At 35.5% G+C, this 20,236-nt stretch overlaps 1 protein-coding gene across 3 annotated transcripts in view; it reads left to right on the forward strand.

Moving 5' to 3' along the window:
* Positions 1–20,236, forward strand: part of PHTF2 (putative homeodomain transcription factor 2) — a 64,192-nt gene that overhangs the window by 34,124 nt on the left and 9,832 nt on the right. For 2 of the 3 annotated variants that reach the window (XM_056516282.1, XM_056516281.1), the window contains exons 6-15: positions 1,572–1,737; positions 2,404–2,568; positions 6,936–7,137; positions 8,206–8,364; positions 11,101–11,319; positions 13,266–13,394; positions 14,596–14,868; positions 15,953–16,084; positions 17,048–17,134; positions 18,157–18,312. In XM_056516282.1, the coding sequence (XP_056372257.1) occupies positions 1,572–1,737; positions 2,404–2,568; positions 6,936–7,137; positions 8,206–8,364; positions 11,101–11,319; positions 13,266–13,394; positions 14,596–14,868; positions 15,953–16,084; positions 17,048–17,134; positions 18,157–18,312 (1,688 nt within the window). The remainder of the gene's footprint in view (positions 1–1,571; positions 1,738–2,403; positions 2,569–6,935; positions 7,138–8,205; positions 8,365–11,100; positions 11,320–13,265; positions 13,395–14,595; positions 14,869–15,952; positions 16,085–17,047; positions 17,135–18,156; positions 18,313–20,236) is intronic. The other variant, XM_056516284.1, reaches the window with a different exon arrangement.

Genomic DNA, 20,236 nt, shown 5'->3' on the forward strand with positions numbered 1-20,236 from the left:
TGGAGCTAATTGTGTATTCCTCGGATAAGCTCACTTAGAAAGAGGTAACATTATCTTTTGCTATCCATGCCTATTTTTATTTATTTTTAATAAGTTGGATTTGTCATTGATGCATGTGGTCTTTGAGGAACCTTATACAGCAAAAATGTAGTTTACTTATAGTAATAAAGGCTACTGCCATGCAAAACTTTGGTGCTTAATTTAGGAAAAAGGGGAAATTAGAAAAAGTTTTTCCATAGTCAAAAATAATTATATTGTTTTGTATGTTCATGTTTCTAATACTAGTTACCTTGCTAAAGATTAGTTCACAAAAAACACATCAAATCTCTTTTTAGTGGAGAACATCACATCCAGGTATCTGCTGTGTTAGGTGTTGCTTAATGGGTTTTTTTTTAGATGTTTGAATGTGGCACATAGCTTTGTATGTGGCTGCATTTTTTTCAGTCAATTTCAGCAGAGAACTGGTGCCAGCTGTTGAATTTGTATTTCTTGTGCTAGAAATAGATCTAAATTATGGGACTTTGACTTTTCAGTAGTACATGAACAAAACCTCATGGGATATGCGGATGTTAGGCACAGAGAATTATTTCCTGGTTCTATTTCTGAATTGTTTCTTGGAGTTTTTGTGAGTGTTTTTATTTTTTTTGTTTTTTTCCTGATAGCTTCTCTCATGAGTTATACATCACAGCTCTTCAGGTCAGAGTAACAAGAACAGAGAGTAAGCAGAGAGGAGAGGGGTTGCCTTTTCCACCTGCTTCATGCCTGGTGGATGTGTTCTGGTTGACCTGGAGCCTGTAGAGATGTTTTTGAGTATTTGGGCTCTGGGTACAGGAGCCTGGTTGCTGGCTGTATATGGAAAGTGGCTGTTGGGTTACAAAACTAACAGTTAGCCATGAAATTGGAAGCTGGCTCTCTTTCCAACCACAACTGCTAGTTGGAGCTCTGGTCACTTCAGCTGGACTACCCCATAGTTTACATGGCTTGTCTTTTGATCTGCTAAAAAAATATGCACACCAGTATATATAGAACATTTATAGTTGTACTTATGCATGGCTGCCTGTCCCTCTGGGCAACTTTGTCCCTTGGCTGGGACATGGAGTTTAAAATGCATTGTGCCATGTAAGGAGTTTCTAGTCTCAAGTGTCATCAAACTCACTGGATTGTGCTTTGTCATAACACATGATACAGAATTGAATTTATTTGGGCTGCTTAAAGGATAATATTTACTTTTTGATTTTGTCTCCTACTGATGTTTCACCATAGTTAAAGTGGTTTCATGATAGATACAGCTTTCCAAATGTTTTTTCTCCCTTACTTCATACAGCCACCTTTTTTGAGCAATACCTATAATACCAGAAGTTTGAAAGAAAAGATGGGTATTAAGACAGTAGTGAACTGTTTAGACCCTAATTGCTGCTGGTTTTCAGCAAAATAATATTGTTCTCTCAGAATTACATGAGTTAGCTTAAAATGCAAGTAAAGGTCTGCATCTGACTGGTTTGTTTTTAATAAAAGCCATATGAATTGGCCATTTCAGACATAAACTCAACTTCATTTCCCTTCTTTTCCAGTTGCTGCTGTAGTGCTATTCTATACAGCCCAAAGCCCACATAATATACCTCTGACTGAAGTCATTGGGCCAATATGGCTCATGTTGCTGCTTGGGACTGTGCACTGTCAGATTGTTTCAACACGAACTCCTAAGCCACCTCCCAGCACAGGGGGTAAAAGAAGAAGGTATAGTCTGTGTTAAAGTACTTTATCATTTAGGATTGTTAAACTACTGTAGAGAATGTGCATGAAAAAAAAAAAAAAGTAGATGTTTACAGTGCTTTGCTAGAGATGAGAAATTGGTGCTCTGTTTTTACTTGAAACTTTTAAAGGCTGCTTAATTGGTGCTCTTTAACTTTTAGGAATTGACTTGGGCATAGTTTTATTTGAATTTTAATGCATTAAATCTGACATTTTGTCTCAAAACAGTTATCTGAATAGTGGTGGACTGACAGTGTTTATATTGCTGCAAATTTAATTTTATAAATCTGGCTAATAATCTGTGGAAAGTATATGTCAAAAGAGATGCTCTTAGAAATGTAGAATTTAAGTCTTCCAATGACTGGTTTCCTACAGAATTGTCCTATTAAAATAGGAAACACTGCAGCAATGAATTTTGTAGGTCTAAGCTTCTGATGATGAAGTGAAACGTGCTTTGTGTTTAAGTATTATAATAATGAATGTATCATGTTTTTTTTTTTATTAAATGGAGTTTATTAAATTGATGTGGCAAAGCTTTAGCAGAATACTTTGAAGTCTTGCTTGTTTTTGCATGCTTAAACTGCTGAACACAGAGAACTAGCAGATTGCACTTACAAAACTACCTTCCCGTTTTAATCTCTTCTGACAAAGGAAATTAAGGAAAGCAGCACATTTGGAAGTACATAGGGAAGGAGATGGCTCTAGTACCACAGATAACACACAGGAGGGAACAGTGCAGAGCTACGGTACAAGCACCTCTTGCAGTATTGGCGCTGTCTTCAGAGATATCTGGCATGCTGCTTTCTTTTTATCAGGGTTTGTATTTATTCAAGGCTACATATGTGTTAGAGATGCACTATCCCTTTTCTAATTAAGTAAATATTGATGTAATGATTAAACTCCTGTTGATTTAGTTTTTGCTCTTGATAGCAAACTCATCTGAGTATTTGAAAATGGACTAATGTGTTGTTTCTTGACTTTTCCAAATGCTGATGCAATAATTTTGAAAAAAAAAAATTGAATTGTCATTCAATAATTTGGGTTGGAAAGGACCTTAAAGGATCATCTAGTTCTCCCCCCTTGGCATAGGCTGGGGCAACTTCCACTAGACCAGAGCCTGTGGCCTTGAACATTTCCAGGGATGGGACAGCCACAGCTTCTCTAGGCAACCTGTTCTACTCTTGCCACCAGTTCTAATCCAAAGAGAAAAATTCAACTCTTTAATTTTACTTTATTACATTACCTCCTTGTTGCTCCAAGAGAATGTTTATTCAACTCTGTCACTGTTATAAATGACACACTTTTTCTTCAGGATTCAAGTAAACACTGATTGGGCTATTTAAAAAAAGTCTTTTAAAAAAACATTCTAGCTCTATGTGCAAGACATGCATTATTTGGAGTGCTATGTATCAGCATTTATTAATAAGTGAAAATATACTCAGTAAAGTAGTATTAAATTGAGAAAAGGGATAATGCAAGTTATTAAATTGATGTTTTGTTGTGCACGCTGCATTGTAAATACAGCAACACTAACATGTCTGTCATACTTGTGGTCTGTGCTCTTAACCACTGGTAAAGCTTACATTATGTTCTGGTAGTATCTACTTGAAAAAGTTTTAAAAATGTTTGAAAGTGTTGTAAGAGGAGAGTTCATCTGACTTTTTCCTGTGTGAGTTAAGCTCTCTTTGATAAACTGTGGGTCATAGTGATAGGCACCAGAGCTGTTCTTTGGGTCTGTGGGCCTTGCTCTCTGGTTATGTTTATGTCAAGTGTAATCTTGTATACTTTTTAGTGTTTTGTTTTCCCTTCATTGAAGATACTGTTCTGCAGTAAGAAGAGTGTTGAAAGATTATTTTTTTCCCTTGGCTTTCCTGCTGTTGGGCTTAGAGTATTTTCAGTTGAGAAGGGCTCAACTTGAAACTTATCCTGAAGACTTGTTTAAACCATTTAATGAGAGGTGGTGTGTGCATATATATAGAGGTTAAGCTTCAGTGGTGACTACTTAGTATATACAGTTTCTCTAAAGAAAAAAGAGCACAGAGCCCTTAGCCCTTGTTACCCCTTCAGTTGCAGAGGCACAGTTGTTCGTATGTCTAGAGCCATACAAACTTGTCCAGATGAAAAATAACCTTTTTCTTTTTTTACCAGAGGAACATGCAGTTCAGTTGCTTCATGTAATTTTTTTCATGGTAATGCAAGCAGTTTTGTCAGCACAATGGGAGTGGGGCTGGGAATGAGGAAGCAAGAGCTCAGTGTGGAGTATGTTGACTACTTGTTGATGTTGCTTAAAAAAAGTCTTACAAAATCTTAGTGCAAGGAGGCTTCACAGCTACACCTGTCCTGTTTCTTGAGACATACTTGGAAGCTCTTTAGATAAGCACATTAGAATGTCTTATATAGAATGTCTCATTAGTATTTATTTTCAGCAGTTTTTCCACTTACGTTAATCTCTTTTCTGGAATTTAAGTGCAGGTCATAAATACATGATTTCAAATCAACCTCAGAAATTATGTTCTCTGTGTTAGGGCAGGATCCTGTGTACCTACACCATTTGCCTGTGCTCAGATCATTGGTAAACTGGAATTGTGTATTCAATTAACATCCTTTTGATTGGCAGAACTCAATCTGACTTAAAAATTATAATTCCAAAATTTAATCCAGTGCAGGGGCAATTTAGAAAATACTGTTGATAAGTTTTACTCAAAAAGAGTGCAGTACCCAAGCAGGTGACTTGTTCTGAATGTAGTACTGATGTGGGAATTTGCACGTGTCCTTACTCCAGTGGAGATCTTGTAACTTCTCTAAAAGTTTTGTAGTGAGAGCAGAAAGAAGAATGTTTCTGATCAACTCTAATGAAAATACGTTGAAAGAATACTTGACAGTGCAAATCCACGCTCCTCCAGAAACTTTATTTAACTTTTCCTTAATATTTTCTCTGGCTAATGCATGAATAAGACTGAAAGTGTTCTTGATTTAGCTTTTGCATATATTCAAGCCTTTTAAAACATTGTATTTATTCCTGGTGTTCATTGTTTCACTCTTAGTTGTAGCCTGCAATTGTAAAAGTTGATTAAGGAGATATATATATATATATATATAGATTATAGAAAACCATACATTTTTGTCAGCTAGGTATATATTGTTTGTTTGTTACTGTTTTGTTTTGTTTCTTTTTTTTTTTTAAACGTGCACAAAAGCCTACCTTTAAGCCCAAATATATGTTTTTCTGGCTTGAGGCTTACACTTAAATTCAGGGAATCTTTAGAAAAGAACACTTTGGTTTCTCTGTTAGAAGCAAATGAAGACTTCAGTCAAGCTCCCTGATATTTAGAAAGAGCCTTAGTTGATACCAGACAAGTAGCTTTGGTCTTGCAATTTTAGCACTCAGACATTGCTTGAGTAGTGAAATCCCATCTGAAAAAGTTGTGCATACATGCATATGTTCTTTCTTTCTCTTATCTGCCCCTATTCAACTGTTTGAGGCTACTTCTTTTAGCTTTAAAGTTTTGTATAAAATGTATAAAAACTTCTCAAATTAAACTTGGAAGAGTCGTACCGCTATCTGCTCGTACATTTAGTAACTTGTGAAGGAAATATTGCTGACTGGATGTATGTGTGTGTGATGAGAACTGCATTTACTATTGCACTATTAGAAAGAAACTTCTACAAAGTGCTGGAGGAATGTTTAATGAATTACAGATTAGCTTATCTGGATTCCTCCTTAGTGCAGATAATTTAATTTTAGTGCTGCTTCCTCAGTACTCACAACTGACCTTATTATTCTGCAATGAGTTGCCACTGAAAGGCAGTTCCTTGACTTCAAAAGAAATATAAATGTTAACTTTTTTCCTAGTTAGGGTGACAAAATGAAATTAAATAAGGGATAGGAGGATTAAAGACCTTAGTAACATTGTCTCTTCTCTTGTCTGCATTTTGTCTGCATCCCTTTATACCTTTTTTTTCTGCATGTCATTATTTTGTGAGCTGAATTGGTACTTTTTGGAATTTGTTTTTACATTTTATCCAGCTGTCCCTAGCCATTTTTTGTGTTCAGGACTCCCCTTTATATATGGGATACCTTATCTTGAAAGGAATGTGAGGCGACTCTCCAAATTCTCCCAATTTGTTTGATGTACATATTAAAGAGGAATTTAATCTTCTGCTATGTAATCCAAGCCCTCACAGAATGCCTCAGTCCTTAAAGAGAAAGGCAGTGCATATTCCCTCACAGGAGCACGAGATCAGTAGAACAGATTCTTGATAGCTCCCTGATCTATGCCCAGTGTTCTGTTTGAAATAAAAACAGAAAATTTCAGAAGCCTTATTTATAGCGCTTTCCTCATCTTCTCTCTTCCCTTTTCCCACCAAGCATTCTGAGAATCTAAAGAAAAAAAATTTAATTTCCCTTGAGAATACAGAAGCCTAAGGAAAAACTAGAAGTCCCTGACAGTAAGGTAGCCTTCTTGCATTAGGTAGTCTTGCTAGTATATTTATTGTCTAGGAAAGGGCCTTGATTCTAGAGGATGTTATGGGAGACTATTCAGTGTAAGTGGTATTGAGATTTTGTCCTTCAAAAAATAGATTAATTGGTATGTTTGTAAGAGATATTGTAAAATGTTGCCTGGGTGGTTACTGGATATTACAGAAAAGAGTAGATCCCCTTCTGTTTAGTAGGGCTGTCAGTAAGCAGAGTATATTCAAAATAACACCAAGTATCAGTGTACAGAGTACTAAACAGCATGTTTGTTTGCAGCTTCAGGAAATTGCATGCTTGCTTTGAATTAATAATTATTATTAAAGCAACTTCTAGCATACCTCTTTTATTTCTTAAGGTAGAATGGAGGCGTTTCTCTTTCACTTTTGAGGCTTGTGGTTCTTCTATTGCCAAAGCTGCTGTGAAGTTTTATTTTTAAAACAGGTTTCCTTTTCTCTTCTTTCAGTAGCTAGTGATAGACATTTCTCTCACACACTGACAGTTTATTTTGTAAAAATTTTAGGAGAGGACAGTGGGTATTATTTAGAAGATTAAATAGTTACAAATATGGCATCAAAATTAAATGTTAATATTGTTAGTTTGTGGACATCTTAGTAAAGCTAAAACATTGATAGGAATAAGCAGGATTTATACTGGGAAATATTTAAGAGAATAATTAATTTAATACATGTATTTGTTTTAAATATAGATCTAAGAAAGCAAAAAGCTCAATAGATAAATCCACTGAAACTGATAATGGCTACGTGTCCCTTGATGGGAAGAAGCCAGGTAAAGGCAGTGAAGAATGTGTGCAGGGCCATGAGCGCCGCTGTGAAGTGATTAGGCCAGAAGAGACAGGGTGGAGCCCTTCCACAGGGAGAGATGCCTTGGGCAACCACAGTCACCGCAAAGTAAGTGTGTTTGTTGCTTTTATCATGCCTTTGATGTCTTTTTATCTACTTTCCTCTTAAAAATATTTTAAAAATGAGATTAAGGTCAGGGTCTTGGAGCCAGAAATTATAGTGAGTTGTCCTACTTCATCATATACTTGGCTTTTTCTTTTTCTTGTAGGAGGAACCTTAATGGTGTTCAAACATTCTTTGGTATTCTGTATTTCAATGTACAAATTTCTGTGCTGTGCTTTATCTGTGGGTATTTACTGACCAGGTAAACATTCTGTACCTTCTCTGTGATAAAATGGAACAGATTTTTGATTAATGTCAATTTGTAATTTTAAGGTCATTCTGATCATTTATTTGCCTGTGAATCATCTTCCTTTTCCTTTTATTTTTATTTTTTTAAATTGGTCTGTGTGAAAGATGAGGAAAGCAGGATTTCCCTCCAAGTGAGATAGGCAGGACTCTCTATAATGAGGAATATGAATGAGAGGGAATAATAGAACCATTACAGAATCATAGGAAGTGCTCTTGGAAGAAAGCAGTACTTTTAATTTGTCTGGGTTTTATAATCTCCTGGATATCCTGTATTCAAAGTAACACACATTAATAACCTCAGTATTCAGCATACATCCTCTAAGCACTTCTTCCTTGTAAGAGGTGGTAAATGTTAACTTAGTATTGAATATGTTGATAATTCAATGTTATACTGTTACTTTTGATTGGTTGGTTGGTTTGGACTTTTTGTTTTGGTTTGTTCTCTTTTCAGATGTGGATTTATTTTCTCTAAGCCTATCCTAAGCATGTTCAGTTTAGGAAAAATCACATTTAAAATAAAAGCATCATAATCTTTCTTGAGGCTAATGTGACCTAGGCCTTCCTTGGAAAAAATGTTTTTGATGTTACAATTTCTATTTCATAATTCCTGCTCTGCCAATTACTTTTGAGTCTTGAAAATGCATTAATATCTGGTTTAACTGATCATAGATACCAAAGTTGTAGAAAGAAATTTGATTTCACCAATTGAGAACAAGACTTAGTAAATATGAATGTATCTTACTAATATTGTATTTCTTGCACTAGGATGCTCACAGGACTGTGACAAATTTATCAGATGAAGTTTCCAGTGAGGAAGGGCCTGAAACTGGCTATTCTTTACGCCGCAGTGTAGAACGCACTTCTAGCGATTGTACGCTTCGAAACAGGAAATCTCACCATTACAAGAAACACTACCCTCTGGAGGTATCTTCTTTTCTATTGCTTTGTGCCTGTGAATTCTTAAAAACAATTCTTCTTGAGTAAGGTATAGTGAGCAAACAGCTTGCATGTTGGTTTCACTTGGTTGCTGGCTGGAGTTAAACTATATTTCCACAAATTTTCCTATATTGGATTTTAGGAGTCTGTAAATTGGAAGTCATGCTAGTGAGGAACAAAGAATTTTTTTTTTCTTTTGTTTAATGACAGTATTTTCAAGCTAAGAGGTTGTAATCTAGTTTCTTTGGGCTTCATCCTATTTTCCAATTTGTTATAAGGAGACTAAAATACATTGAGTAGATTTTTCATTGGGTTTTGGCAACTCTGTTGCTGTCTTGTGACACCAGTTATCTCCTCTGGAAATTTGCTTTGTTACAGAAACAGTAGTAATTGGGAGTATGCAAATTTTCAGCATGGTACTGCTTCTGTTTCTCTTCATTTAGTCTTTTGGATTCACTCCCTCGTGGAGAAGTCTGATTGACTCTGAGTTTTCGTTTCCTTGTGTTCGTTGAAACAATAATATAAAATCTTGTAATAAAATTTTAACAAAATTGTTAATGTATAAAAAATAATGAAATTTTAAGAGACCTGAAGACATTACAGCTTATAATAGGGGATTTCACAGATTCCATATTACCAGAATCCTTAATTGTAAGAACTCAGACATTGAAAGAGAATGGAATATCTTATTGTGGTTTTGTTTATTTATTCATTGTTTTTAAAAATTATGCTGTTTTGCTAATGGTAGGTGACTTCACAGATAGGGAAGGCTTAAAGGCTGTATTGCTATTTTTTTCACTAAGGCTGAGCAAAGATAGCAAAGAGTAAAATCAGCTCTCACAAAGGTCCACTGACAGATGTGCTTGATAGGCAGAGTCTCATAAGTAAACTATCTACTTGATACAGGAAAAGTGTATTGGAAAGGTTCAGGTATTGCTTGCTCTTATCACAACTGCAAAGCCTTGAAGTTGATGCTTTGCATAAAAGACATTATTAAATAAGCTGTTCTTTCACTCATTTCCCACAGACTGGTTAGAAAGATCCAGAATATTGGCTGATTGCAGCATTTAATGCCTTTGCATGTGTGCTTTGTGATAATGGCACTGTTTGTTTCATGCTACAGAAGATGGCACTTCACTGTGTGCTTGTGCAGCCATAATGCTTCACAGGAGGGAGCAGAAAGACACCATTACAGTTGATTTCTTTTGTTTTTCAGCTTAGATATATTATTTTCTTTCAGAGTGCTTCAAAGCTAGGGAAGACTTTGTAGATACCTTCAGAAACTAAAGATATAAAATGTGATCCATGTTTAGCTGTGGCAGTACTGTCCTACACTTATTCCCCGTTCACTGATCTGACTGATGCAGTGAAAGAGGAAGCTTTTCTTTCTTGCTACCAACTCGCCTCCCCCACACCATTACAAAGGAAATGAAACAATAGTTTTCAAATCAGTGAAAGCTTTCTTTGTATTTAAAAAAAAATTAGTGAAGTCAGTGGATATACTCACAAATTCTGTCCTGCATTTTCTTTTATCTTCATGTTTATGTGTGTTGTTTGACCAAGCTATTTTTTATGTTCTTTTTTTATCAGCTTTCAGCCTCAGTGGTACCCAGTAGTGACTGCCTTCTGTAAATATCTTCTTTTGTTTTAAAAAAATACTTCAGACTCTTTCTGCATTGATGTTATTCCTCTCTTTGTAAAAGGTGGAGAAAGAGTTAAGACCAATTTTTTCTAAACATTTCTTTACAAAATTGTTTGCATAAAATGCGTTAAACATGGTTTTCAGAGAGAATGAAGAGTATTTCTTCAGATAATAATGGACTATGAATCACAGTAAGTTAGTGTGTCTGCTGAAACAGACAGCTGCCTAATTTTTTTCAGTGTGAAAAATTGTTCTCAAGAGAAATTAGTAGAAAGAAATTTGGTGTTAAGAAGGAATGGAAATTGCCAGAGGATGGCAGTAAGTAGGTTGATACTGCTTTAATACTACACCCCTGTCTTGCTGAAAATGGATTCTTTTTATTGTAGAAAGTAGTTTAAACTCTGCATTGCTGTTCTGAAGACAACAGTAGATTGTTTCATATGTATGCATTGGGAGATTTGAATGTTCCAAACTTAAGATTTTTCTTCCTTTATGTAAGAGCTAGGTAAAACTTGGCTTTACAAAGGCATACTTGTTTGTCAAATGGAGTTTGTTTAATATAATTAAAATTTTATGTCCAACTGTGCAGATTACACATAAACCTGGTACCAGCTATGTTTATTTTCCCCCTCTATACCTGATGCATTACTGTCTTCAAACGAGCTCACTCTGTCTTTGAGAGGGTATGTTATGTGACTTTAGGGGACTTTGAGGGTCAATTCCTCAGAAGTTTGAGGTATAGCCAGAGTCTGTGGCTTGATAATTGCTGTTAAATTCTAAACTAATGAGCTCTAAAAATCTGTGAAGTCGTTATTTCCTTTTAATAGTGAGTATGATTTGATTCTTCCTTATGTGACCATCCCTAAAAAGCAGCTAGAGTGGACTGTTGCTTTATGGTACAGCATCTTAAAATGTGCAACCTCTTAGACACACTTGCAATAAACATACAAATCATTCTGATGACAAGATCCTGAAAATCCAGATAAACACAGACTCACTAATCTGAACTTTGTAAGATCTCTGCCAGGAAATGATGTAGAATAAAACAGTGGCATTAATTCCGGTGGATGTTTGGGTTTCAGGACACACCTAAATCAGGTACTAGCTGCAGTTCTCGGTGCTCAAGCTCCAGACAGGACTCTGAGAGTACAAGGCCAGAGTCAGAAACTGAAGATGTGCTATGGGAGGATCTCTTGCACTGTGCTGAGTGCCACTCGTCCTGTACCAGCGAGACAGACGTGGAGAGCCCTCAGATGAATCCATGTGTGAAGAAGGAATTCAGAGATGACCCATTTCATCAGGTTGGTATCCACCAATTTTGCTTTTTTACACCACACACAAGTTCAGTGTTACCTGCATAAAGACCTGTATTAGATGGAAGTAACAAAGCCAAAGTGGTTTGATAGAATTAAAACAAGGAAAACTTGATTTCTGCTACTCAGTCATTAATTTGTCAAAAGAAGAGGGTATGACAATATATCAAAATAGCCTATAGAATATTTGAGTGTTTGAATCTTAATTCTAATTTATTGCAAGTGCTGATTGATTTAAGTTTCCTCTGTGATAGGTGGTTCTGTTTGCTTGTATATTTTTCTGTTTTGGTTTTTCTTTTTTGTTTGTTTTAATTTTTTTGTTGTGTTTGGGTTTTGGTGGTTTTCTTCTTTTGTTTTTGTCTAGTGGAATTGTTTTTTTAAGCACTTACCAGACATCTTTCTGTTTGCTTATTTAGAAATGCATATATAAGAAAAGCAAACAGAAGGATAACATATGCTTTATGTATGTGTAGATAGATATAAATATATATATATATATATATATATATATGATATGGGAGTATTATACAAGTCTAAATTCTATTTGGTTATAATTTTTTTAACCTTATAGATTATAATAGCAATTTGGATTATTTCATGCAGTCTTTTCTTTTTTTTTTTTTTTTTTTTTTTTTTTTTTTTTTTTTTTTTTTTCATTTTTAGTTCTTCCTGCTTACATTGCATAAAACACTACACTAAACCTTGGAGTAGTGAGTTGAATTACAGTGTATATATATTGAATTAAGGATTTATATTGTTTAGACCAGTTGAGAATTTTTCTGTTTGATTACAGATTGTAAATTTTTGAATATCAGCTCCTGGTGTTGATACTCCATCTAGAGGGAGAGCTTGGAAAACTGTGGTTAAGAAAAACCTGCAACAAATGTTTGTGCTATTTTAATGTTATAAATAATTTCTTCTTCACTCAGTGGAAATAAGAAGGGAGATAATTGAGTACTCAGCAGATTTCAGATCAATACTTACAAAGCAAGCAATAAAATAAAAATAAAGCTTTACTTTTAATCAATGATAATTAAAATCTAAAAATAATAGCATGCCCTTGCCAGCACCACCACTTCAGCAGTGTGATGCACATAGTGCCAGGTGACTAAAGCTGAAAGCAATTTTAATCTCCTGAATGGGATAGGAGGGAGAAAGGGCTGAGGAAAATCAAGAAATGACTGCAGCAGTACTTGTCACCTCGATATTTTTTCCATATCCTTTAGTTCTCACTTGGCTCTGTGGTTTGAGAAAAAGGTTCCTGAGCCCTAAGTGCATTCAGAAGATTAGCCTGGAATTGCTTGGCTCTAGGAGCTGTCTGTATTGATTAGACACCTCTTGCTCTCTGAGTCTGGTCAGATACAGTGTGCACAGGGGGATCTTTATGCATAACAATGATTATAAGACTACAAATATCATTAAGATCAAATAGAAAAACTGTTTCCCTTAGGCTTAACCTGAGAAGAGTGCTTTTCAGAATGTTAGGAGTAAATAAATTTTAGAAAAAAATCATTAAATGTGGCAGAATTAAAACTGATTTTTAAGTAGAACTCTGTTTTCATATTTCTTTCTTCTTTTGTATATTTGGATGAAAAAGTCAATAAATCCTTAATCACATTAACTCATCCCTATTAGAAAATGGAGTATAGAGAAGGAGAGATTTTTTGTTCTCACAGCTGTTTCTTGGAAAAGAAGGGGATGATTTTGAGGAATGAGGTTAACATAAAGTAGAAGTAAATGCTATATAGCAATATTTGTGTCAGTCTAAAGTGTTTTGGTTTGGTTTCTTGGTGTGCTTGTTTGTTTTAGTTTTTTGATTGTTTGTGGCCATTTTGTTTATTTTAAATTTTTTTGTTAGCATATTGCTGACAAAGGCATATTGACATGAAAATGGATTTTTAATTCTGATGGAAGATGTTCCTTCTCTTTCCCAGAGTCATTTGCCTTGGATCCACAGTTTGAATCCAGGACTAGAAAAAATAAGTGCAATTGTATGGGAGGGCAATGACTGCAAGAAAGCAGATATGTCTGTGCTTGAAATCAGTGGTATGATAATGAACAGAGTGAGTATTTGTTTTACTTTATGCAAATATTGTATTTAAAAGTGTAAGTACTACCACTATCACTACCAAACTTGGTTTATGGTTGGGGTTTTTTTGTTGGTTAGTTGGTTGTGGATTTTTAAAATTTGTTTGTTATTCGTCTCATTCTTTAAGTGTCTGTTATTCACATTATTGTTCTATGGCTTACATCACTCTGGTTACTTGTTGCTACTAGTTTAAAGAGCTACCAGATCTTCATTGTTGGGACAACAAAAGGTGTTTGCATTGTTAGGTGCTTGCTCACATACCCAACCTCAGTTTTATTAATACATGCTGTGAATATTCGAATTTATCTCCTCGATTTTGATGAACAGGTAATTTATTGGGTTGGGAATGTACAGCTCTGAGTATCTGGATGCTAAAGTTAGGATTGGAAAATAAAGCTTTCCTCTTTAGGAAGCAAGCCTCTGAGAGGTTGAGTGGGATGTTCGCAACTAGTCCTCCCTCCTTTTTCCTAGTACTCCTCTTCAGGAAACCATTGGAAATGCATTTAATTGATGTGCTCTTTTTCAATACAGGCAATGTTTGTATTTTTTAGAGTTGCTCATAAAATCCAAGCATAGCCAAAGAAAACTCTCACTGGTTCTGACAAGCTGACAAGTCTGACAAGACACCCTCTCCAACTTGTTAAAAAGCAACTTATTCACAAACCTAGTTCTGATCTCTGCCTGACTCAGAGACTTTACAGGTTGGATGCAAGACACAGCAGAGAGAAACTCTGCAAGCCATAGCCAGCACAACAGAACTCCAGTCCTGTCAGCACTGTAAATACTTTGATTCCACTAAAAAGGATACAACCAAATTAAACAGAAATAGGAGCAGCATGCAGGATCTAAGCAGCCCAGTCTAATTGGCTGACTTGGCTAATTCAGCATTCAGTGAATTTTTAATGGAGGAATATGCACTGGAATTTAACTGCAGTGTTTTAGTGTTGGGTTTTTAAATTATTCATCTTATTTGGTTCCTGTGCATTAAGTGCTCTTTGAGGACTTCCTGGTTTTTTTTTAATAGTAAAAATGGGAAGATGATTGTGTGAAGTTTTCATACAATTTACCAGATTATAAAGTGTTCTTTGTGATAAAAACATTAATATTTTTTTGATTGAATTAATGATAGAATCATTCAAAAATTAAATATATACCTTGTTTTCTTTTGTTTTTAGGTGAACAGCTATATACCAGGAATTGGCTATCAGATTTTTGGAAATGTCATATCTTTAATCTTGGGTTTAATGCCCTTTGTCTTTCGGCTGTCCCAAGCTAAAGATTTAGAACAACTAGCAGCACATTCTGCCACTGAGCTCTGCATGACTGCATTTGGATCAGATGGAGATGTTCTGGTTCTCTCAATGGTTTTTATAAGTTTCGTGGTCCGAGTGTCTCTAGTGTGGATTTTCTTTTTTCTACTCTGTGTAGCAGAGAGAACATATAAACAGGTAGGAACAGCAAATCAAGATGCTTCATCTAAAGCAAGCCAAGGTTTAATGTTTGCACTTTTTGAATTAGTGGATATTTTGTTTTCTTCAGTACGCTATGAGTCATAGATCAGTGATGACAAACACTTCAGTGGATTTGCAGTTTAGGAGATGACTCAGTTCCAGTGGACTGAAGTCTCTGAAGCTAAATGGTCTTTTTTGGTGGTGGTGATTTTTTTTTTTTTTTTCTGGAGAGAATTTCTGGGAGAAAACTAGCTCAATGCATTAACCCAATGCTTAGTCATGTCTCAGTTTGTTTCAGGTTTCCACAAGGAGAAGTAATTTCAGGAAAAGAGCTCTATAAATTTCCAGTATGTTTAATTCAAACCCTTCAATTTAATTCATAGAATGGTTTGGGTTGGAAGGGACCTTAAAGGTCATCCAGTTCCAAACCCCTGCCATGGGCAGAGACACCTTCCATTAGTTCTGTCCATCCCTGGCCAAGGCCCTGCCTGCTTTGTTGTTAGATCAGTTCTGTAGCTGGAGATGGTGAGAGCTATTCTCTGAAGTATTACACTGTTGCTTGTTATTGCAATTGAAACTTCATAGAGCAACCTTACTAGCTGAAGCATAAAAGTACTTACTGGTCTGCAAAAGAAACATTTTATACTTTCTGTTCTCAAATTGTAGTCAAAATATGTGATGTAATACAATAGAATAGAATTAACCTTTTTCTAAAAATTTCTATTGAAAGGAATTTCTGTGGTATCAGTCTCTCTAATGCAAATAATTGGCAGGTTTGGTTTTTTCCCCTGTGAATTTTAAGAGCATAGTAGATTTGTTGTCTAAAATTTAAAAAAAGGAGAACTCAAATTATAGCTAAATTTTGTTAATCATTAGAATGTGGAGACTTTTAAAATGTTTTAGTGTATTTCCTCTCCTTAATGATATGCTGCACTTACTTCTCATTTATATTAGCATATTTTAATTTAAACTGGTACATTGTACATTACATTAACATATTTAGTGAAGCCTTTTCTCTTACGTTTTAGTACTTCTGCAAAATCATTTAACAGTTAAGGTAATTTTTTTTTTGTCTCTGCAGAGGCTACTTTTTGCCAAACTTTTTGGTCATCTAACATCTGCCAGAAGGGCAAGAAAATCAGAGGTACCTCACTTCCGCTTGAAGAAAGTGCAGAATATAAAAATGTGGCTTTCTCTCAGGTCCTATCTAAAGGTAAAATAATGTCTATTTTTGCTTTAATAAGATTTTAACACATTTAATAAATTTTAAACATCATAAAATAATGTATGTTTATGTTCTAACATAAAATGTCTCCTATTCTACTGATGGAAGGTTGGTGTTTTAGTCTGAGTGTTTGCTCCTGTGCACTTACTATTGGTGCATATGCCCCATATATGCTTCACTTTTGTTACTCTGGGCCAGCAGTGCCTGCAGGCAGCTTTTTAAAAAGTCAGTGTGTGGTTTTCACCTTTGGTTACAGCCTGAGTGTGTTGAGAGTTGGAGTCTTGTCTTAGTAACTCCAGCTGAAAAGTTGTGTGAATATGTTGGGTGAAAAGTGATCACTTGTAGTCTAATACTGACAATATCTTATTTTAAGACTCTCATCAGTTGGTGTCATTAACACAAGGAATTTATAAAGCAAGACAGTTCTTGTGTATTTGTGCTGTGAGTGTCTGGGTGCCAGGTGAAGCTATAAATTATGCTCAAGTATTATCTGTAAGACATTCTGATCCCTGAAATCTCCTATCACTAGTTTTTACAAGCAGAGAAAGATTAATGAAAACACTAAGGAATTATGGTGTGGAGGCTGGAGAGCGTGGAATGCAGGAGATGTAGGCAAACAAAATCTAATGTGATGCTGGTGGGGTGAAAGGAGATAACATCATTTGGATAATAGAATGTAGTTCAAGTGTTTTAAATTTCTGCAGATGATAGCACTGTTGTGGAATGTCTTCCCTTCTTTCCTTGCAACCACACTTGTATATACCACCTTTCCCTGTGCCACCAGAAACATTTGTATAATAATGTGGCTAACAAAAATGTGGTCAGAGGCAGGTGAGTAGGGAACTGACTCAACTGAGAAATAACCAGTGAAGAACAGTGTGATTTTAACTAGTTATGCTGATTACCAGTGCTGGGTGGAGTTTCACTCACGTGCATTTCCTGTATTTTCAGCGTCGAGGTCCTCAGCGCTCAGTGGATGTCATAGTTTCATCTGCCTTCCTGCTGACTATCTCAGTTGTGTTTATCTGTTGTGCACAGGTGAGAAAATGTTACATGCAGAGAAACAGCCATGACTTAAATAGTTTTGAAAACAGTTTTGAGTGCCTCTTGCATAGTGATTTCTAGTATGTTGGAAGACCCCAGTGAAAAACCAGAAATGGCTCTTAGAGCTTTTAAGAATAGACTTCTGTTTTGTATTGTCATTTCATCTACTTTAGAATATTCGTCTCTAACAGCAAAAGAAAATTTTGTTGCAACAAATTAGAGGGCTGGGCAATCACTGATAGTGTGGAGTCTAATGAGGTGAAGTGGTGAATTCTACACCTGGGGCAGTGTGATTCTTGGGGGTGTCCTGTGCAGGACCAGGAGTTGGCTCGATCAGTGATCCTTTTGTATCTTTACCAGGATATTCTGTGATATCACTGTTATATTTTAAATCTGTGTCCTGCTTCATTTTCATTGTGGTTTTTGGAACACTATTTTTTCCTTCATTTTGCATCAAAACACACTTCTGCAAAGACAGTTGATACTGACATTGGTTGATGTGTTTTGTGAGAAAGTTTTGTTGGCTATATTTGCCTGCCCTCTAGTGGAAAATCTTTTAGTAAGATCTATGCTTAAAGAAAATTTCTCTTCCTTAAGATTTCTCTTTAAACTTCTGTTTCAAAATATAGGGGATCTTCCAGTTGTGTTTTCTTTCCAATTTCTAATTAAATCTATTGTGTTTGCTTGCTAGCTAACCATAAGTATTTTATTAAGAATGCAATTTAGTACATGTGAGAATGTATTTTTTTTTTTTTTATCCCAGTGCCCTTGCCAGTTTGAACAGGAATTTAAAATTGTCTTAGTGTATTTTTTCATTCATCTTTTCTCAGACCTCTTATCTCTGATACAGCGTTGGTTTAAAATTATGAGTCAAATTTTATAGGCCTAAAAACCTTCCATATATCTATTACTGGGATATGTTTCTTGAAGTTGTGATCATATGTAACTATTTTCTTGTATTGTAATGTAATTATTATTGCAAATTAAATTTTGATTTATTTTCTCTCTTTTTTCAGTTACTTCACATGCATGAGATTTTCCTTGATTGTCACTACAACTGGGAACTCGTAATTTGGTGCATTTCTCTAACTCTTTTCCTCTTAAGATTTGTTACTCTTGGATCTGAAACAAGTAAAAAGTACAGCAATACCTCAATATTACTTACTGAGCAGGTGAGAATTTTTATAGACCTATATTTTTATATCTAAACAACTCATTCATCTGGTATTCTCAGGCCTTGTAGATTTATTAGAATAGTTTGGATTAGGGAGTTAGTTATGGGGAAGTGAAGCAACTTTGCAGCTCAAAGTTCAGTTTCTAAGATAAATGACTTTATCCCAACTTGTTTAAGTGAGTGGGCTTAGAGGTACCATCTCCTTTGATATAATTTAATGTCTAACAGAACACTAACATAAAAAGTAATTTTAAAAACCCCTGGAATCTGTGTGGGTGAGTTAAAGATTTGAGAACTAAGTTAACCCTCTATGGAAGTGAGTTGCTGTTTCCATTCCAATAGCTTAGGACTGCTAGGTTGCATGGATTACATACAGCCTTTTCTAGACTTCTTGAAAATCTTTTTCTTCAGTCATTTTTGAAACTTGGCTTTGGTTCTATGTGTGTTTCTTCTCAGGAATGTCCTGGTTGGTGTTTGTACTTCAAACTTCCCTCTCTGCTCTGCCTGGCATTACTGATGGTTTTCCAAGCTAAGCATGTTCAGTTAGGTTAGAAAGAAATCTCTTTCTTCTGAAGTTTCACACTGGTACAAAACAACCCTTTCAGGGCAAGGTAAATAGGCAGTTCCAGAAACCTTCACAGGTTTCCTGCAGAAAATATGTTAAAGTATGAGAATAAAATCTTCCACAGTGTGTGTCCCAAAGTCAGGATGTGAGGCCTGTGACAGGTGATCTGACTTATTCTTGCCTTTACTAAAGATAAGGATGGACACTGAGAAACCTGTCTGCCCCTCTGTCTTGTCCTGAATGAGATAATTTGCACCAGTCTGAAACCTCTCAGAGTTCCTGAGCCTGGAGAGTTTTCCATTGTTCTTTTGATCCTCAGAGTACAAATAGCTGAATGTCCCAGTGAAGTTAGTCTGCTGTTTCTGGAATGAAAATGGAGAGAAGTGTCTGGGATAAGGAACACTTACTGGAAAAAAATGCAGAGAGTAAGGGGAGAGAGATTGTCAAGCTTTTGTTTTGCTTTCATGGATTTCTGTATTATGATCTTCTGGGAGTCTATGTTTGAACATTTTAATCCAGCATGGTTATTGAAAGAAGCACTTTCTCTATGTCCTCAGAACATAAAGAAGTGTTATGTCATCAGACACTTATCTTTGCATTGAATGCAGCATATTCTGTTACAAGTCTTTTTTCCTCAAAAATGCCAGAGAGCTTTATGAAATGAAAACCAAAATAGAATTCACAATTGTTTCTCAGAAAATTAAAAGGATACACTTCACCCAGGGTAGAATTAATTTTAGACTGGTTTCATTTGCTAGAGCTGGGTACTACAGCGTATTTACAGTGTTCTTGAGCCAGACTCATGGAAGTCTAACATTTTGTCTTTTCAAGAAAGGTCAAGCCCAAAAAATTGATTGACACTCACTTTATCAAAAAAAGCACATTGGATCCAGTGTCCTGGAAAGTGGCACACTGCAGTTATTAGGCTTACTGAGAAGAGAACAAAGCTGAAAACAAACAAGCAGGAAAGTTCAACAACAATAACATAAAAAGACAAATGAGTCTCAACTCATATTTTTTGTTTAGTCCTGCTTATAAGTCTTGCATTGTTGAAATCAATAGCTTTATGTTTAGATATTGGCATCTCTTTGGCTCTGTAAGCATAATTTTAGTTTAAAATGAAATAGTAATAGTTCAGGAGCTTAATATGTCTTGGAATATATTAGGCATAGATTTTGATTTTTAACCTGTATAAGAAACTTAAGAGTGGTCATTTTAGGAAGAGCTGATAATCAGTTACTTGTTTGAGATGTCTATGGCCCTTATTTCAATAACCACCATACAACCAGGTGGTTAAATGTATCATAGCATCATGTAGCATCACTTCCTTTTGGTAGTCAGGAAAGTGTCATTTGAA

The sequence above is a fragment of the Oenanthe melanoleuca genome, chromosome 1A, assembly GCF_029582105.1.
Source record: "Oenanthe melanoleuca isolate GR-GAL-2019-014 chromosome 1A, OMel1.0, whole genome shotgun sequence".
In the NCBI taxonomy this organism is placed as follows: domain Eukaryota; kingdom Metazoa; phylum Chordata; class Aves; order Passeriformes; family Muscicapidae; genus Oenanthe; species Oenanthe melanoleuca.